Below are 19,743 nucleotides of genomic sequence, written 5' to 3'. Positions count from 1 at the left end.
ATGAATGGATTTGTTATGTCTTTCTGAGACCACCACACACGCCATAACAATGCGACGAAAAGCACATGGGAAGTAAACACATGAAACTTGCAATATTTTGCTAAAATTGAGTGAAATGGCACCACCAGCACAGCAAAAAATGGAGACCAAGGGCACATTTGACGGAAAACGTGCCAATAGAAACCAACCCTACAATCGACCAGGGGGCAAGAAGAAGTGGGTCTCTGAGCACAAAGTATTCGACGGCAGTATTGGAGAAGGTAGCTAAGCTCGCTTGCCAGTGCTAGCTAGCCATAGTCTGAGTTCCAGTGACTTTAGCTAGCTAACTTGCCACTGGAATGTAATAGTTAGCTGAACGGAGACGGCAACCAGGCTAAGCTAGCCTATCTAGCTATCTAAAGTGTGTTTAAAATTGCAGTTAATGTATATTGTATAAAATTAAATCATTCAATATGTTAGAGTGCCGGGATAACTAGACCTTCCAACAGTAGAAGTGGGGAATCTATAAAGGTCCTGATTAATCTATGAGCCCCCCCCCCCCCCCCCCACCCCATTGATCAATTAGCTAATAAACTAACTTAGCTACATGGGTGGCTAAATGTTTATGTGTAAGTTAACAAACAGTGTTTTTGCAGATATACATTAATGCTTGAGCTATAAACATCTCTTTCCTCAGGTCAAGGCTTTGCCTTCAAAAGGAAGGAGAAAGTGAAACATGAATACAACAAACTGCTACGGAAGGAGAGGAGGAAGAACACAGAGCTCAAAAGCCAATATACAGAACAGTACCCCGAACATCTGAGGCATCTCTATGAGGCTGAGGCCGAGAAACTGAGGAATGAGGTTAAGACCAACAGAATCAACAGAACCAAAGCTAGGATGGCTGGCGGTGGTGGTCCAGTAGAGGAGGAAGGAGCTCCCATGGCAGTGAATGAAGCCCCCACGGACCTAGCTACATCCATAGACCCTGCAGCTGATGCTGGCATCTCCTCTGACAAGACTGACTTTGCCTCACAGCCCACTCCAGCAGTAGTGGCCTCAAAGAATGACAGGTAGTCACTTAAATAATGTTTACAAACTGCTTTACTAATTTCATTTGTATATATTGTATTATATTCTACTGTATTTTAGTCAACGCCACTCTGACATTGCTTGTCTTAATATTGATATATTTCTTAGTTCCATTTTTTTGCTTTTAGATTTGTGTATATTGTTGTGAATTGTTAGATACCACTGCACTGTTGGATCTAGGAACACAAGCATTTCGCTACACCCGCAATAACATCTGCTAAATATGTGTATGTGACAATACAATTTGCTCATCTGGTTTGGAGTAAAGCAGTTTGTGCAAAAAATGTAAATGCACTACCCATTTACAGTGTACTGTGTAAAATGTAAATGCACTACCCATTTACAGTGTACTGTGTAAAATGTAAATGCACTACCCATTTACAGTGTACTGTGTAAAATGTAAATGCACTACCCATTTACAGTGTACTGTGTAAAATGTAAATGCACTACCCATTTACAGTGTACTGTGTAAAATGTAAATGCACTACCCATTTACAGTGTACTGTGTAAAATGTAAATGCACTACCCATTTACAGTGTACTGTGTAAAATGTAATTTCTGTCAATGAAGTGGGGTAATGCTTTGTGTGAAATGTCGTTGCAATCAAGGCCAACCACTTGAAGGAGTTACAATGCGTGATGCAACATGCTAATGTGTTGTTGTTTTCCAGTCTACCCATGAGTAACCGGAGTAAAAAGAAAATGCTGAGGAAGACTTCCTATCAGAAAACAAAAGAGGAGTTTGAAAGTGTTAAAGAAAAGCAGAAGAATAAGAAAGAGGTATAGTGTTTCACGTTCTCAATTTAAAGTCCTCAGAAAAGTACTATCGTAGGTCAAAAGCGTTGGACTGTTCTCAACAAGTGGTATTTTTGCCTCCATATAGGAGTTTTTGAAGAACAAGGAGCAGAAAGAAGAAGCTATCAAGAAGTACAAACAGAAGAAAATGGAGACATTTCAGATGCTGAGCAAAAAGACGAAGAAGGGGCAGCCCAACCTGAACCTACAGATGGAATACCTGCTCCAGAAGATTCAAGGGACCGGGCCGGGAAAATGACCCGGAAAAATGGACGTCGAAGGCTTCAAATAGCAAATAAACAGTGGAACTTTTACTGTGATGGTTTTATATCATAGATGAGTCTTGTTCTTCTTTTGTGAACTGCCATTGTGAATAGATTGTATCATAATAGATTTTCAGACTTTTAGCAGTTTATTTACATTTTGAACCACAAGGTGGCATTTGAGAGATGAGCTGTTCTTGTAAAATATTTAAATATTCCTTTCAAATAGAAACCATTTCTATTAAATGTTAATAAAAGGTTGTAAGCGAAGTCTGGTTTATTGTTCTATTTATGAGTGCACCAAGAACTGAAGCTAGTGTTGATCCAAGTGGACTGCAGAATTCAGAGTGAGAAATGTAGTGTTTTATTTGTAGCGGGACAAAATAGAGACCATATCCTGGACACTCGCATAAAATGACATCTCTTTGGACGGCACCTCCTTGCCCAGGCGTTGTCATAGTTACAGATTATGTGTAGCGCGCACGTTTTTTGATGTTCATGCTGCCCTTCCACTGTGCCGCTGTCATTCTAATAGTACTAATTACCTGTTGCATGTTGATATTTAACGGAAGCTCTGTCTACCCTAAGTGGTGATTATTAGTGAGATCTCGAACCCTAAATCCCCTCAGGCGACTGCCCCATGACATCACATGGTATGCGAATTACTTTTCAAAGCGTCGTTTGAGGCAAGAACTTCCTAAATAGGAAGTGCGATCATCGCTCTCTGTATTTTGGTCCATGTTGAAAGTTTCAGGGCTAATATCTTAATCTTTTGGATATTAAAAGGTAAGTTATTAGTGTTTTTCGATTGCTTATCCGATAATGAATTTGATTGCTTATTTTTACTCAATACAGAATGCATGAACTTGCCTATGGGAACATTTTTATGGATCATATAGAGGTAAGAAATTATACATATTTTCACACCCATCGGTTTAAAAATTGTATACATGATGACAAGCACACGTTCTAGTTTCGATTTTGTCAGAAAGGGCAACAAACATCTTGCACAAATTATATTATTGCTTTATTTTTTAGATTATAAAGGTTTTATACATAAGTAATGCCTAATTAAATAAAGGTTAAATAAAATAAAAATGCTACTGTTGCCATTTATGTTGGATATGCTCCTTCTAATGAGAACTAACCAAACTGACATTTCCTTCTAAATGGAATGCTACATCTTTTCTTAGTCTGGCTAGGTGAGTAAAAGGCAGATGTATATCCTGGTCCCAAAGTGGAATACAGTGTTTTGTAATATGATAGGCTATCGGCTACCAACCCGGTCTCAGAGCATTTCGTATTATTCTGTATGTAAATCAGAGACACTCCATTTGTATGATATGTTACATTTCGTATGGTATGTGTTAATTTGTGAATAATGTTACCCACATTAGTCAACACCTACAGAGCATGTCATGTTCTTTGTCTACCTTAACTAAAACTGCTACTGTACAGACCTCATGAGTTGAAGGCTGATCGGTCTTGGTTAGAAGCCCATGATGCTGTCGCCCACACCTAACGTTAGCCATTTCCACAGAAGCCCTATCCGCTATAACCACTTCCTCAGCCTCAATTTGTTGTGGTTAACTGTAGCCCTGCTTTACAATGTAGTGAAAAACATAGCAGCTCAGGGTGCAGATTAGCAATAGACTGATAGCAGCACAAGGATGTTACTCTCTAGAGCACAGGCTGTAATACCGTTGTGTTTAGAAGATACAGTAAGCCTACCGACGGCTAATATTCAGTGTTCCCAAACCTGAAGAGAATTTCATTGAGTGGTTTTTATTCACAATGTCTAGACTGTAGTCTGGTATGCAGGAATTAACATAGTTGTGAGGATTGTATGCTTCGGTATTAAGATAAGCCGTTATGTTTACATACTTCCCAGCATGTTAGCTAGGATGAAAGTCTCAGTTTATGAAAAAGGGAATTTATACCCAAAGGATTATGTGGCTGCTGACACGCGGTTCAAGACCAAACTTTTCTCATAGTTGTTACTCAATAGTAACACTAACCCCTTTCCTGTAATTTTTCACATAGATAAGAGACTTACATCACAGAAAGAGTTCTGCTTTCATGCATTACTAGCCTACAACACACTACCAACATGACACACATCTCAAAAGCTGCTTTTAGACAGGCAGACCAATTCTGATATTTTTTCACTAATTGGCTTTTGACAATTCAGATCAGCTCTGAAAAAGATCTGATGTAAAAAGATCTGCTGTGATTGGTCGAAAAACAATTTGTGGAAAAAATATCAAAATTGTTACTGTTTAAATGCAGCCAAACAATGACTTATGAGAGCGTATAAATCTAAAAAGAAAACATGACATCGTGATGCTCTCTGTAATCATGGTCTTCATGTACCCACTTTTCAAACAGATTTAAGGTTATATTCTCATGTCTTTCCTTTTTATTCTTCACAGGAACCTGGGAACAAGACAGACCATTTACTGAGATATGAAAACTCCTAGACAGACCATTTACTGAGATATGAAAACTCCTAGACAGACCATTTACTGAGATATGAAAACTCCTAGACAGACCATTTACTGAGATATGAAAACTCCTAGACAGACCATTTACTGAGATATGAAAACTCCTAGACAGACCATTTACTGAGATATGAAAACTCTTAGTCTCTGTGGCCTCATCACTACTGACTTGTAGTGCCTGGTCTCGTCGCTCACCATGACCCAAACCGGCCAGGCCGAGGAGTGAGACAGCCATGTCTGATTCTACCTTGTTCAGAGCCACCAGAATACTCTGCAGAAGTGTATCTAGTGACATGGAGGAGTCTGAGGCCAAGGGCAGAGGAGGAGCTGTCCCCATGAGGAAGAGTTCAGACAGGAGGGGTTCTGACTGGGGAAGCATCGCCATGCTGGATAAGACCAAGGAATTCTTCCAGACCTGTGATGTGGAGGGCAAAGGCTTCATCACACGCACCGATATGAGGGTTAGAAGAGGGGGCGACGGGGGGGGCTTGTTTTGCCTCAGTTTTACACTTGTTAGAAACTTAGATGTTATGGACATAGATGTCTATCCCATTGATGCAGCCATGCTTAGACAATTGTTTTGACAGAGGGACAATTATGTGAATTATGTCAAAACCCACTGGGCAAAAACTGATTGAATCAACGTTGTTTCCACGTCATTTCAACCAAAATATGTAATTTGATGACGTTGAATCAATGTGGGAAAATAAATGGATTTGAAAAAAGTAATCAACGAAGGGAATTTCATATTTTTTTCACCTAACCTTTAACCTTAATTCAATGACAGAGTGAAATTTTTTGTTGAATTCACATTAGTTGACAAATGTATATCAAAACTAGACGTTGAACTGACGTCTGTGCCCAGTTGGAAGTCACTGATTAATTCTGAACAGATACAACTAAAATGAGTTGAAACAAGTTCATTTCATGGGTTAAGGTACACACATACACACACACACAGATGATGCTGTCTCTCACAACCATGAGATAACCAGAGGACAGTGTGACATGCAGGAGGTGCTTTGTGCTATGGCTCTCTACCTCATTGACCATTCAGAGGTTTTCATATCGAGAACCTCTCCACCTGCTCACTGAAGCAGCCACTCAATAGCACGGCACCTTTGATCACTGTGTCCAGGAACACTGGAGGGATTTCCATCAGAAACACGTGCATGCACACACCGGTTTTGTATTTCACTCAAGCACTGTTTTGAAATCAACAAGAGACGGCTTTTGTTGTTGTCTGGGCTTAGAGGGGATAGTGTTGTGTACATTTATATAGTTCATAGAAAATGCTTAAAAAGTCTGACAGAAGAATCACCTGGAAATGGTCATGTTGACGTGTGCATTATCTAAGGATAATGTAACATGTTATTGCCTATTAATGAATATAATCATATGGCCTATACCTGCCGTGCCAATATTCTCCCGTCTCTTTTTGCAATCAGGTCTAGCGTTGACCACACCACTGGCACTGACAATATGAAATCCACAATACTGTTGTAAACTCAGTTAATCACTCCCATTTTCTATTCAATGACTTTCTTTTGCGTGTTTTCCTTGACACATTTCTATTCAGAGGCAGGACAAGGCCAGGGTGACAGATATTACAGCCGTAGTTAACGCACATCCAATGCTACTGAGTTGAATATATTTCTCTCTGGAGTGAAGCAGGAGAGGAATGTTGGGCTTGTGTTGTGTTACATCTCTTAGCAGAAGAGACAATCTATTTATTGTGTGTGTGTGTGTGTGTGTGTGTGTGTGTGTGTGTGTGTGTGTGTGTGTGTGTGTGTGTGTGTGTGTGTGTGTGTGTGTGTGTGTGTGCGTGCATGTCTGTGTTCCACAGAGGCTTCACAGAGAACTACCCCTCACTGCTGAAGAACTGGAGAATGTCTTTGACTCCCTAGATACCGAACAGAACGGCTACCTCACCCTCGAAGTGTTCTCATCAGGATTCAGTGAGTTCCCTGTTTTTCTCCCTACATTCAATTTCAATTCAATGAAATATGACAATATTAGTCCCCAAGGGAGAATCTGCTGTAAATCTCATGGTTTACTCGTGGTTCAATAACTTTAGTTTTGAGATCATTGTAGTGAGGGACCACATTCAAACGTGACAAAGGTATAGATGAATTTATCTCCTAGCTGGCAGGGAGTAGATGCTCACCCAGGTAAGGATAGGTTGTACTCTGTATAAAATGCACTTACAAACTTGAGTTCTCTTTTCACAACCATCGGAAACTTGATAATTGTGAGTGCAGGGCACTTTCAAAATTGAAACACCCCCTGATTTGTAATTCAAACTGATGTTACGACATCTTGCTGGTGATGCTTATGCTTCCTGCTCTGTCCCCAGGTCAGTTCCTGCACGGCCGGAGGATCTCTGTAGGCGAGGACGCAGCATCCGCCCTCCCCACTTCGAGGAAGCCCTCAGAAGCCCTATACCAGAGCCAATGGGATGAGAGGTTGACTGGAGGGTGGGAGGATGAGGAGGAGAGTCACTTCTGTATGCTGCTGGAGAGCCTAGGGGCCAGCAACGTGTTCCAGGAGTGAGTGGAGTTAACCTCACATTATTACATACTATATTACATGTTCAACATTACACCTTGTATGTATTCCCCAAATATCTTTGTTTGGGGTAGTTGCCTCATCTTGGAAAGTGTGGGGTTGTACTTTCAACTTTCCCGTCATGGCTTTAGCTGGTTCGGGGTGTACAGGACTGTTTGGGCTCCACCTCTCTACGCTGTTGGAACCCTGTGTCTTTACAGGGATTCCAATGGTTTCTGATATAGTGGAGGTCAACCAGTGAGTTGAATGTGAACGGTCCCTGTAGTTTTATCAGAACTCTTACCCTCTGTCTGTCTGTTTCTCTCCCTCCTCCAGTCCAGGCGAGGTGCACAGCTTGTGGGCCCAGCTGAGGAGGGATGAGCCTCACCTCCTGTCCAACTTTGAGGAGTTCCTGGCCAGAGTCACCTTCCAGATCAAAGAGGCCAAAGAGGAGAGGAGGGAGATGGAGAGCGCCCTCCAGAGGTTGGAGACCACAAGTACCTCTGTTGTCTCTGCTACTCCCTGGGCCAGTTTACCGGACGCAGATTAAGCATAGTCCCAGACTACAAAGCATTGCCAAGGGAGAATCTCTTTTGAAAGTGCTTTTTAGTCCAGGACAAGGGTTGATTTGTGTCTGAGAAACTGTCCCTTTGGCATTTAGGCATCATTATGTGATCATTATGTGTGATGTCTTCACTGTGACTGTTTAGTGGACTGCAATCACAGCCATTTAAACCACAATACAAACAGCTTGCAGCTTTGTAAATGCATGTCCAGTATTTCCTCGATTGCAGCTCGTCAGAGTGAATATTCGGTTCAAACAGCAGTCATTGATTCAAAGAACTGACAATAGCTTGTTCAGTTCCAACCCATGTGATAGATCTACAGTCTATTTTGCTATAGAGATGTGTTTGTGTACCAGATTGTAGAACAAACGTTTGATTCAGGATTCTATCCCATTGAAAGTAGTCATTTTACATGGAAGTTTAAAGCACCGAGTAGTTAATAGCTTCAAAAGATTGATACAGGCCTTCAGTGAATGAATGCAGCGAGGTTCTAGCAAGTCAACTACTCCAGACATCAGTTCCATATTACTTGAACCTGCCTGTAGACACAGAGCTCTATGTGGGTTTACCATAATGCTATATAGAATGCCCCAATTATCCCTTTCAATAGACCGCTAAGCTCAGATCATATTCTCAAAACGGAACATTGATTGCAATCCTGAGGAATTAGCTGCCATGTAGACAGATGAGACTATTGTTCTCCCCTGAAACAATGTACACTATACTACCTTTGATGATAGCCGGCTAGTCATTGTCTAGGTATTTGTATTGCTGTGGTCGCCGTTGTTTGGTAATAATAGTATGCATTGTTCTCATGGTACCACTTAAGACAACTTGAGTCCTCTTACTAATTGGTTGCTTAATAAGGTGGCGGAATGTTAAAGGAATGCAATATTCCAAGAGAAGTGCTTTTCCATCTGTATCCACAGACAGCATGCTGGTACGTGTGTGAACCGGTCTGTGTAGTTACAGATGGAAAAGCAACGTGGTAGACTAATGTAATGTGACCAGTTCTTTGGCTCTGGGTTGAGTAGGCAGAGTGAAGTAGAAGTAGACAACAAAAATACATGTTCAAACATTTAATAAATTAAGGCACGGTTTCACAAGTTCACCTTTTCAGCGTGGCTCACTAACACAGTCACAAACCAGGCAACATACCAGAAACACAAATCACAGGAGGCAGACATCAATTTTTTCCCCTCCATTACTCCCAGGAACCCCCATACCTCTGGACTGCATCACCGCCCATGGGCAGCCACCTAGAACAGAAACAGGATTTACATACATGCCAACTGTTCTGTTAATTAGTCAATTGTCCAATGAGAAGGCTTGATGAATTATCATTGGCAATTAGTCACACCTGTGAAGCTATGACATAAACAGAATAACCTATAATCACTCTCAAACCTGCCACTTGTAAACAGCATCTGGTTAAGTAATTATTTAGTTGTTATTAAATCGAGATGTATTAAATCCATTCTCCCCCATACATGCAGGAAAGCAGCCACACACGACAGTGAGATCCGCAGTCTATATGAAGAAATGGAGCAACAAATGAAAAGCGAGAAGGACCGGCTGCTCCTCCAGGTACATATAGTTGATTAGTTAGTTTAAATGACTTGTGACCCTCTCCCAGACCTGGAATGTGTCTCTTAACACCAAACTCTAGACACCTGCTGGAACCCTACCTACTGTATACCCTTGAACAAGGATATCAATGGACTCAACAAGGTTGTGTTGTACTGTATTTCTGTTTCATTTCTCCTATCCTAATGTGCTCTCCCCGTCTCTCCTCTGGTCTCCTTCAGGACTCGGAGCGTCTCCAGTCTCGTAGTCACGACCTGGAGCAGCAGCTGTCCAGTAAGGAGAGAGAGCTGGAGCAGCTCTTCCAGAAACAGAGGAGGGTGAGTGACTGAGGTGCCTCCTGGGTGGGTATAATTTGTGGAATGTTCCAACAGGAATCTTTTCCAAAAACTTAGTAAATAACAAGGTTGCCAACAAACAATGCATACAAAGTTGTATAGCAGCAGAATAAGATACCGGGTAGGGAGTGGGCTATTTAATTCAGTTTTTCACAAACCATGTTTATTCCGAAAATGTCTGTCCTCACTGTCGTAGCCTATCGACAAACATTAAGAATAAGCTACATGGTGAGTTGATGCCTTTTCGACAGCTAGTTAGCTAGGTGAATCGGTCATGTTACTTTGTATGCGTTGTTTGTTGGCAACCTTGTACTTTAAGAAGTTGTTGGAACAGATTCATGTTGGAACGTTCCAGAAATTTGAGGTAACTCCAAGGGGGAGGTTGGCCACCTCTGGTCTCCTGCAGGGCTTATCCCCCTTCCTGATTTCAGTCTTTGTGTTTTCAGTGCAGATAAAGCAAAATAAAAGACAAATGAGCTGTGACTATAATAGAATACATGTCTCCCTAACAATGTTGCCCTTTGACCCCCCCAGTTGGATCTCCAGTGTCGCGACCTGAGCAGTGAGCAGCAGGAGAGCCGGGTGGAGAATGTCCAGCTGAAGATGACCAACGAGGAACTGAGCAGAGAGCTGGAGAGCACCTGTCAGGAACTGTCCTTGGCCCAGGAACAACTGACCATGCTGCAGGACCAGGCTTCCCGCCTGCACCAGGAGAGAGAGATGTGGGTTAATATTACCACTAGATGTAATGACCAAACACAAACCTAGGCATCACACTTCCACAAACGTTCCATCAGTGGCTATGGCATGTCACTCCTAGTACAGCTAACATTCACTAGATTACTGCCCAGGTGTGGTTCAGTGAGCTTTGGTGACTGTCTCTCTGCTCAGGGAAATGTACCGAGTCACTGAGGGACTACAGAGAGAGAAACAGAGCCTGATGAAACAACTAGACCTTCTCAGGTAAGTTACACACACACACACACACACACACACACACACACACACACACACACACACACACACACACACACACACACACACACACACACACACACACACACACACACACACACACACACACACACACACACACACACACACACACACACACAGTATGCATGTTATACATTTCATTTGACAACTTATTGTTTTTTTGTCCTCCTTGCAATATCTATCCAGAGAGATGAACAAACATTTAAAAGATGAGCGAGACATATACTGTGCTGTGGTGAGTTCTCGATGTGATGTTTTGACTTACCTTTGTGGTGATATTGAATGATAAGACATTCAAGCCAAAGGCACATTTATTTCCACATTATATGGAGATTTACAACAAAACATTCTTCTATTCTATTCCATTCTGTTGTTCTCTTTGCTCTACAGAACCCCAGGAACTCCCTCAAACAGAAGCAGAGAGCAGGCTTGGTCAATCTGTTAGCGGACACCAGCCAGCAGCCGTTTAAAAGGTGAGGTCATTTCCTTTAGAAGTGCCCTGAACATAATCAACCAGTCTGGTCGTGTGTGAAAAGAAACTGATTTTATGTTTGTCAGTAACGTGATTTAAATCAACATTGGATTAAAGAGGACAAACAGGATGTGCAATCAAAAAATGTGTTTGAGGCCAAGGCACCCAATTAGTCAATTTAATGTAAGGTACTTTACAGCATAAAGTACCTTACTTCTGCGCTGCTCTTGACAGTAATGGCAGCACCCAGAACCATTTTGAGTTACCATTTAATGATAATGGTCTGTAACAAGAGACTAACGTGAAAGTGCCTTGGCAACATGGGACTCAGAAACTTTATTTTGATCTGATATCCTCTGTTTCTTCCTCTTGTCTCCAAAGAGCCTCACTCCTCACCCACAATGGGGGTTCCTATGAGTTCCTTGATGCGCTGCCAGTAGAACACCTTCAAATCTCTTTTGTCTCCTCCCCCTCATCTAGCGAGGACGATGTTGACACCGCTTGTTCGCCAAAAACCAACTACGGCCTGGCCAACGGCTACCACGATTCGAACACCTCGTCTCCAACACAAGTGGTTGAGGTGGAGGCGCAGGGGGTGAGGGTGAAGGAGAGGCTCTCCAAGTTCGAGTCAGAGAAGACCCTCGCCCCCACCCAGAACGAAAGGGACAGGCATACAGAGTACCAGAGTAAACCGGAGGTTGGGGGCGACGGGCTGGACGGTCCCCATGATGGGTGGCCTCTCCGTCGGGTTATCTCCATCGAGGAGGACCACCTCCCCCACCTGCTTCATGGAGGGCCCCAGCCCCTGCTGCACCAGCTCAGTGAGAAAGACGACGAGGAGGAAGAGGAGCAAGAGAAGGAAGATCTGGAGAGTAGTATCCTCTTAGCCCCTGTTCCTCTACCCGTCCCGGTCACGACAGTGTCCCCCTTCAAACACCCAGGTAGTTTCAGCAGAATCAGAAATGTCCCCTCGTCACCTCGAGGACAGCCTGTCGGCAAGGAGACCCAAAATGTGAGCACATCTCTATTCATGTATTTTAATTCACTTTGGAATGACTCAGAATGAAGTTGACCCCAACCCTGCTGTAGTAGGACATTACCTAATAAGATCAAATCTATTGTCATTGTGTTAAGCAGCAGAACTAAAACCCTTCATCTGAGTGATCAACAACATTTCCAAAGAAGCTCTTCAATATGCAATCAATTGAAAATATCATTCTGTTGACCTCTTTCTCTGCCTATCCCTCCAGAGGGTGAAGGAGAGGGCCGTGCCTGCCCCGGACCGCCTGTTTAAGGTGGTTCTGGTGGGCAACTCCAGCGTGGGCAAGACTTCCCTGCTGCGCACCTTCTGTGACGGCCGCTTCCACCCCTCCAGCCCCGCTACTGTGGGTAAGAACTGACAACACATTACTGTGTACCACGGGTGTCACGGACCTGTTTTGTGTTAATACAGTGGCAGTGGTCGTGTGTGTGCGCGTGTTCTTATGTACGTGTGAGTTACTATCAGAAGATTGAAGGGCAAAGCAGCATCACATGAAAGGGCTTGTAAAGTCACACCCTGTCTATGAACCCCCGGTACGCATTGCACCACCGCAGATTATGTCACATCGAATCAATTTAATTCTCCTCTGAATCCCCTTGGTTCCCCTTTATAGGATAGCTTGTTTGATTTCACCGCTTTGACTGTGAAAATTACCTAAGCATCAAGCTTGATGAATAGCTCAACTACCCCCTCTAGTGTTCATTAATGAAATGAGTTAATGCTACGGTATATTATTGCTGTGTATTCCTCTTAGTACCCTAATAACCAGTCAGAGCTATTCCTGACAGGTATTGACTACAGTGTGAAGACTCTAATGCTGGACAACACCCAGGTAGCCATGCAGCTGTGGGACACGGCCGGGCAGGAGAGGTGAGTGGCCACGGACCAGTGAAAATAGTATTGCCAAAACCTCACCAATAGATACCAGTAGCTAAGAAAACAATGTGTTATTTTTGCCTGGATGCTAGTCTGAGAATGTGACTTAAATGACAACAAAGCAACGTTCTCAGGTTGGCATTTGGCACTTTGGCAAAATAAACAGGGTTCCATTTTGTCCAGCTGTGACTTTCTCTGTGTTGGCTACAGGTACCGCAGCATCACCAAGCAGTTCTTCCGTAAGGCAGACGGCGTGGTGGTCATGTACGACGTGACGTTGCTGGACAGCTTCAAGGCCGTGCGACCCTGGCTCATCAACGTACAGGTCAGCCCACATTTGGCCTTTGGCCAGACAGGACATGACAAATAATTGTCTGTTCTAAACAGTTTAATTGTCTGTTCTAAACAGTTTATTTCTATCTGAACGTTTTAAGCAGACGCCTGACCTTTCATTGACCTCTGTTTTCCCAGGAAGCTGCGGGAGTGGGCATTCCCATCCTGCTCCTGGGCAACAAGATGGATGCGACGTCCGAGAGGGAGGTACCACTTAAAGATGCACAGACTCTGGCCCACGTGAGTTCTCTGTTTAGGGACTCATAAATATCATCCTATAGCACACTATGACAATAATCTCAAGAACTGAACGACCAACACAGAGTGGGGGAAATCTGTTCACTGTCTATAAATATGGACGAGACCTCGCATAGCTGTCGCTATTGTCATCTGTAGGTCCTCTACAGATGCCATATCTTAATTTGACCATCCTGTTGCAGGAATTTTCTTGCACAGCAGGAAGTGTAAACTTGTTGCATATTCAAGGTATAAAAAAGCTTCTAAAGTTTGTAATTTCCACGTAAAAATGTTTGACTTGCCAGCAGCATACCATCGTGCATCCTACTGCTAGCTTGCCTCTGTAGCTAAGCCGGGTCGGTCCTGGTCAGTCCCTGGATGGGAGACCACATGCTAATGGAGGTGGTGTTGGAGAGCCAGTAGCTGGCACCCCTAAAAAATAAAATGAATGTCCATTAATTATAATTAACATTTCCTGTTGCTGCAGGATTATTTTCCAACCTGATTCAAATGAAGATATTACAACCAGTGACCTGAGTCTCTTCTCCCCTGTAGGACACCCGTGTGATATTCTATGAGGTCAGTGCTTACACCGGCTACAACGTGACAGAGGCCATGATCCACCTGGCCAGGTAAGTGAGGGAGAGGGACAGCCCCTAGGTATCCAGATCTGAATGAATTGGACAGGTATAAGCTATGTTAATGTTCCCACCTCCCCCTCTGATAAATTAGAATAGGAATTTTGTATGGATGTTAATCCTTTCAGATGAACTCAAATCTCCAGAGGTTAGGAGTCAATTTGGGGACGGTGTGTGACACGTCAATGCATCTGTCTGTGTGTCCAGAGTGCTGAAAGAGCAGGAGGATCGGGTGAGAGACACGTTTGTCTTATTGGAGGCCCTGCCCATCAAGAAGAAAGCCTGCTGCAAGTAAAGACACTCTGACAGAATAGAGGGCGAGAGAGAGCATTTGGAATGGCTGGAGACTCCTGATAACAAGTGAAGGAACTCTTCAATCTAACTCTTTCTCTTTGCTCTCGGAGCCAAATCCTAACTTTGTGTACATTTGTTAATCAATGTCTCAAATTAGGACGGCTCTTCTTTCAGTACCTGTTTTGTTAAAGGCAAAAGAGCCCAGTTGAGCTGGATCATAGTGGATTTAGCTCTAGTGTACATTACAACCCGTTTTCTGTGTTGTTATTTGGACCTGCTGACTGTTATGAGCAATAGACATGTGTTCTACTGTATAACTAATGGTATATTTTGTCAATTTATAGTGGATCAATCATTTCAATGTCTAGAATGAATGTTTTTCTTTAGTTGTGGTTTGTTGTTAATAAAAACACAGAATGGATATGTAAATAAGAGCCTGATTTAAGTTGTTAGTCTGTTACAACATAAGCACAACAAAATAATTGTCATAAATTGATTAAAATACTGATGTGAAATTTGATTCTTTCCCAAAAATTCTAAGTAATTGTACTTTATTTGTTCATCACTCCTACACCACACCCCAAAATCAAAATGGTAAAATATCTTTTCCAACTGGATGGAAGACAAAAGACATTTCTCACAGGTTTCTATCATTAAACATGTTCCATTAGCAATTGTGAATATCTCAAATTATCAAATCATGATACCTGAAATCAACCAAGAACAAAAAGATAAACATGCAAATAACTGACCAGTACTGATTACAAACAAAATATACCTAACTTGAACAAACACTGAATGACTTTCCTGTTAAACTCTTAGGTTCTTCATTCGTTGAACTTTGAAAGACATCGGTGAAACAGAGGTGTAGTCTTTTATCAAGGAAAACAGACAGAGTTTGTCCTGAAAGTGCCTCTGGACTGGCATCTAAAATCCCTATAACTCCTTTAGATCTAGTACTAATAACACTGAAACTCAACCTGAATAAAATAACAAATCAAGTTCATCAGGGATATTACATTCTCAGGGCAGCTTTAAAAATGTGGCAGGTGATGGCACTATTGCTTCGAAATGGCTTGTTTTTATGACATCACTTAGGTGCTGGAACGCTGTCATCCAATCAGATGTGTATCGTGTCCCCCTCGGACCAATAGGAGAGCCTGTGCCCTCCCTCAAGATGTGTCCAATAGGGGGCTGAGGAGGGTGATATCGCCCTTTGCTGGTCAGCTAGCGCATCTTGTAGTCGTGGGAAATGGCCGCATCGCACAGCTGTCCTTTAAAGTCCAACTCCAAGGTGAACTCCAGGTCCCGCTGGAATACAAGAGAAGACTCTTCAGTCCACCTATAACCATTTGACAGTATCGTGTCGACCCAAACCATAGGTGCTGCCTCTGGTATTTTCTTTCCACATTGTCCTTCTACAATTTCAGCAACTATGGATGTGTAACCAGGCCAGCCCAGTACGACTTGGCTTAGTAGTATGAAAAGGGTATTTGAGATGGACACAACAGTAGGGATATTTAGCCCTTTTGAATGCTTTGAAAATACATCCTTCTTTACTCCCTCCATTTAAAGTAGCCACTGACCTACAGTTGAAGTCGGAAGTTTACATACACCTTAGCCAAATGCATTTAAACTCCGTTTTTAACAATTCCTGACATCTAATCCAAGTAAAAATTCCCCGTCTTAGGTCAGTTAGGATCAACACTTTATTTTAAGAATGTGAAATGTCAGAATAATAGTAGAGAGAATTATTTATTTCAGCTTTTATTTCTTTCATCACATTCCTAGTGGGTCATAAGTTTACATACACTCAATTAGTATTTGGTAGCATTGCCTTTAAATGGTTTAACTTGACTCACACAAGCTTCCCACAATAAACTGGGTGAATTTGGCCCATTCCTCCTGACAGAGCTGGTGTAACTGAGTCAGGTTTGTAGGCCTCCTTGCTCGCACACACTTTTTCAGTTCTGCCCACAAATGTTCTATAGGCTTGAGGTCAGTGCTTTGTGATGGCCACTCCAATATCTTGACTTTGTTGTCCTTAAGCCATTTTGCCACAACTTTGGAAGTATGCTTGGGGTCATGTCCATTTGGAAGACCCATTTGCGACCAAGCTTTAACTGCCTGACTGATGTCTTGAGATGTTGCTTCAATATATCCACATAATTTTCTACCTCATGATGCCATCTATTTTGTGGAGTGCACCAGTCCCTCCTGCAGCAAAGCACCCCCACAACATGATGCTGCCACACCCGTGCTTCACGGTTGGGATGGTGTTCTTCGGCTTGCAAGCTTCCCCCTTTTTCCTCCAAACATAACGATGGTCATTATGGCCAAACAGTTCTATTTTTGTTTCATCAGACCAGAGGACATTTCTCCAAAAAGTATGATCTTTGTCCCTATGTGCAGTTGCAAACTGTAGTCTGTTTTTTTTATGGCGGTTTTGGAGCAGTGGCTTCTTCCTTGCTGATCGGCCTTTCAGGTTATGTCGATATAGGACTCGTTTTACTGTAGATATAGATACTTTTGTACCTGTTTCCTCCAGCATCTTCACAAGGTCCTTTGCTGTTGTTCTGGGATTGATTTGCACTTTTCGCACCAAAGTACGTTCATCTCATGGAGACAGAACGCGTCTCCTTCCTGAGCGGTATGACGGCTGCGTGGTCCCATGGTGTTTATACTTGCGTACTATTGTTTGTACAGATGAACGTGGTACCGCCAGGCGTTTGGAAATGGCTCCCAAGGATGAACCAGACTTGTGGAGGTCTCCAATTTTTTTGCTGAGGTCTTGGCTAATTTCTTTTCATTTACCCATGATGTCAAGCAAAGAGGCACTGAGTTTGAAGGTAGGCCTTGAAATACATCTACAGGTACACCTCCAATTGACAATGATGTCAATTAGCCTATCAGAAGCTTCTAAAGCCGTGACATCATTTTCTGGAATTTTTCCAGCTGTTTAAATGCAGAGTCAACTTAGAGTCAACTTCTGACCCACTGGGATTGTGATACAGGGAATTATGAGTGAAATAATCTGTCTGTAAACAATTGTTGGAAAAATTACTTGTGTCATGCACAAAGTAGATGTCCTAACTGACTTGCCAAAACTATAGTTTGCTAACAAGAAATTTGTGGAGTGGTTGAAAAACGATATTTAATGACTCTAACCTAAGTGTATGTAAACTTCCGACAACTGTATATAAAGTTGGATAAGTGATGGCAAGTTTCCCACCGTACTACTTTCACCAATCCAACCCTCTCCGATCTGTGAATACTTCGAATAAGGGAAGAAGGGAGGATGCATTTGAGGAGTTTTAACAGTTAAAGTGGGTGGTACAGCAATAGGATGGCGGTTTTGCGGCGTCTGAGCTAATACTCATATAGGGCTTCACTCCTAGAAAGACATATTCATAGATCATGTTAAAGACTTGACATCTATAGTCAGGAGTCGTTGGCTGGACTATAGAAAAAACCCATCTAGAATAAAAATATTTAAAACAGCATTTTATTCTATGCATGTTGTGGAGTGAGCTGCAGTTCTAGTACAGCATAGCTCTATTCTCACCACGTTCTTTTCGTTGGGCTTGACTGCGATGCTGCCCAGTATCTCCTCTCCCTTCCTCACAGTCAGGTAGTCCTCCAGGTAAAACACTGTCTGCTTCCAGTGGGTACTGGCGGCGTCAGGAGCTGGCCATGGGAGAAAGGGGAGGAATAGGAGGTGGGGAAGAAGAGAGGAGGGGGAGATGGAAGAGGGGGAGGGGAACAAGAGAGGAGGAGGGGGAGATGGAAGAGAGGGGGAGGAATAGGAGGAGGGGAACAAGAGAGAAGAGGCGGAGATGGAGAGAGGATTAGGAGAAAATTGAGACATAGGGGAGATCTCAATTGCACACACCTTGCGTCCTCTCTCCTTGTCTCCTTCTCATCACCCATTGGATAAGAAAGCCAGAGGTCTCTCCCCTCTGACCTATCCTATCCTCCAAAGGGTTTTGAGAAGGAAAGAGGACGCTATGAGTATGCAATTGAGATCTTCACAGAGATAGTGGAGAGTGAAATAATCAGGAGGGAGACAGAAAAAGTACCATCGGTCTGTATTTTTAACCTGTGCAGTTCCACTTAATACCACTAGAGGGGGTCAAGAGCTGAGAGCCAGAGTCAACTTTTCATTATAGGAAACAGCAAAGGATGTTATTACTACATGATTTTATGTCTAGCAGTATCTTTTGATCATCAGCCTCAAACCTACACCTCACAATAATATCGCCCTCCCCTTGTCAAAACCTTGAAGAATTAAAATGCAAAAAATATGCTGTGCTTCCACAATCTTCCAAACAAAACCAAAGGATTATTGCCAGAGACAAGAATATTTGTACAAGTGCTACAACTGACTGATTTACACAAAATGATTGATGTCTGTTTGAAATGACAACTTTCCATTGTTGCATAACCTGGACAGGACCCAGAAACCGAACACAGTGGTTCTCTCCCTGTAAAAGATCTCTAGCGGCTTCGGGTTCCAGACCTTATAACAACACAAGTGGCTTGTGTGGAAGACATGTAACTTATATTGTCATACACCTAATTTCAAAGGACCTAGCGTTTAGTGTACATGAATGTGGTCACATCGCGGGTTGTGTTCATTAGTGCACACCGTAGCAAAACGTTTTTGCAACGGAAAACAAAAGTAGGTCTTTCTTATTGGACTAGTTCAGGTAGTCCTTCCCTGTTTCAGTCTGTTTTCTGACTCTTGGTGCCAAATGAACACAACCCATTTGTGTGTGGTGAAGTCTAACCGGTAGAGAAGCCAGTCTTCTTATGACACTTTGTGAACTCGATGTTGAAGTAGGTGACCATGGCGTGGACATAATCGTTCCTCTGGATCTGCAGGCAGAAGGCCGTGGTGAAAGACAGGTCCTCAGGCTTCACCGTGTAGATGTCCACTTCCTGGGTCATAGGTTACAAAGGAAATATGGTACAGGGAGACATGCATCGGAAGAAAGATATCTCTCTCTCTCACCTCTCTCTCTCTCTCCTTCCATCTATCACTCCCTCATACATAAATGCACTGTCAGACATACACCAATGCACATCTCTCAAACACACGTCCTCGGCTCCATTCCGCCTCTTCAACCTCATTATCTATGGGATGATATTAGATTGTTGAGAAGTTTCATGACATGCTTTCTGATCCAGT

At 42.7% G+C, this 19,743-nt stretch overlaps 3 protein-coding genes across 4 annotated transcripts in view; 2 read left to right on the top strand and 1 right to left on the bottom strand.

Annotated features, from left to right (window-relative positions):
- The first annotated feature begins 32 nt into the window (after positions 1-32).
- On the top strand, positions 33-2,398 carry ccdc59 (coiled-coil domain containing 59). Its single transcript, XM_055906036.1, has 4 exons — positions 33-260; positions 677-1,052; positions 1,742-1,850; positions 1,954-2,398. Exons 1-4 carry the CDS (start codon positions 116-118, stop codon positions 2,122-2,124), a joined length of 801 nt encoding a protein of 266 aa, XP_055762011.1. The 5' UTR covers positions 33-115; the 3' UTR covers positions 2,125-2,398.
- A 74-nt stretch (positions 2,399-2,472) lies between these two features.
- On the top strand, positions 2,473-14,986 carry cracr2ab (calcium release activated channel regulator 2Ab). 2 transcript variants are annotated; one of them, XM_055906033.1, is made up of 18 exons: positions 2,473-2,914; positions 4,561-5,090; positions 6,476-6,587; positions 6,986-7,178; positions 7,513-7,659; positions 9,239-9,329; positions 9,551-9,646; positions 10,199-10,386; positions 10,556-10,627; positions 10,847-10,895; positions 11,051-11,133; positions 11,613-12,144; positions 12,383-12,521; positions 12,963-13,044; positions 13,261-13,375; positions 13,522-13,623; positions 14,176-14,252; positions 14,466-14,986. In XM_055906033.1, the coding sequence occupies exons 2-18, from the start codon at positions 4,863-4,865 to the stop codon at positions 14,551-14,553; spliced, it is 2,394 nt and encodes a 797-aa protein (XP_055762008.1). In that variant the 5' UTR covers positions 2,473-2,914; positions 4,561-4,862; the 3' UTR covers positions 14,554-14,986. The 2 variants fall into 2 exon arrangements, with proteins under 2 accessions (XP_055762008.1, XP_055762007.1); XM_055906032.1 differs by having other exon boundaries at positions 11,514-12,144.
- A 100-nt stretch (positions 14,987-15,086) lies between these two features.
- LOC129838823 (protein arginine N-methyltransferase 8-B-like) overlaps positions 15,087-19,743 on the bottom strand; it is a gene marked incomplete in the record, with an annotated part of 18,006 nt that continues 13,349 nt past the window's right edge. The window contains 3 exon segments of the mRNA XM_055906035.1: positions 15,087-15,863; positions 18,118-18,239; positions 19,343-19,493. Coding sequence (XP_055762010.1) covers positions 15,780-15,863; positions 18,118-18,239; positions 19,343-19,493 — 357 coding nt within the window.

The sequence above is a fragment of the Salvelinus fontinalis genome, chromosome 39 (assembly GCF_029448725.1).
Source record: "Salvelinus fontinalis isolate EN_2023a chromosome 39, ASM2944872v1, whole genome shotgun sequence".
NCBI classification, from domain to species: Eukaryota; Metazoa; Chordata; class Actinopteri; order Salmoniformes; family Salmonidae; genus Salvelinus; species Salvelinus fontinalis.
This window is presented reverse-complemented; position numbering and strand designations above follow the sequence as displayed.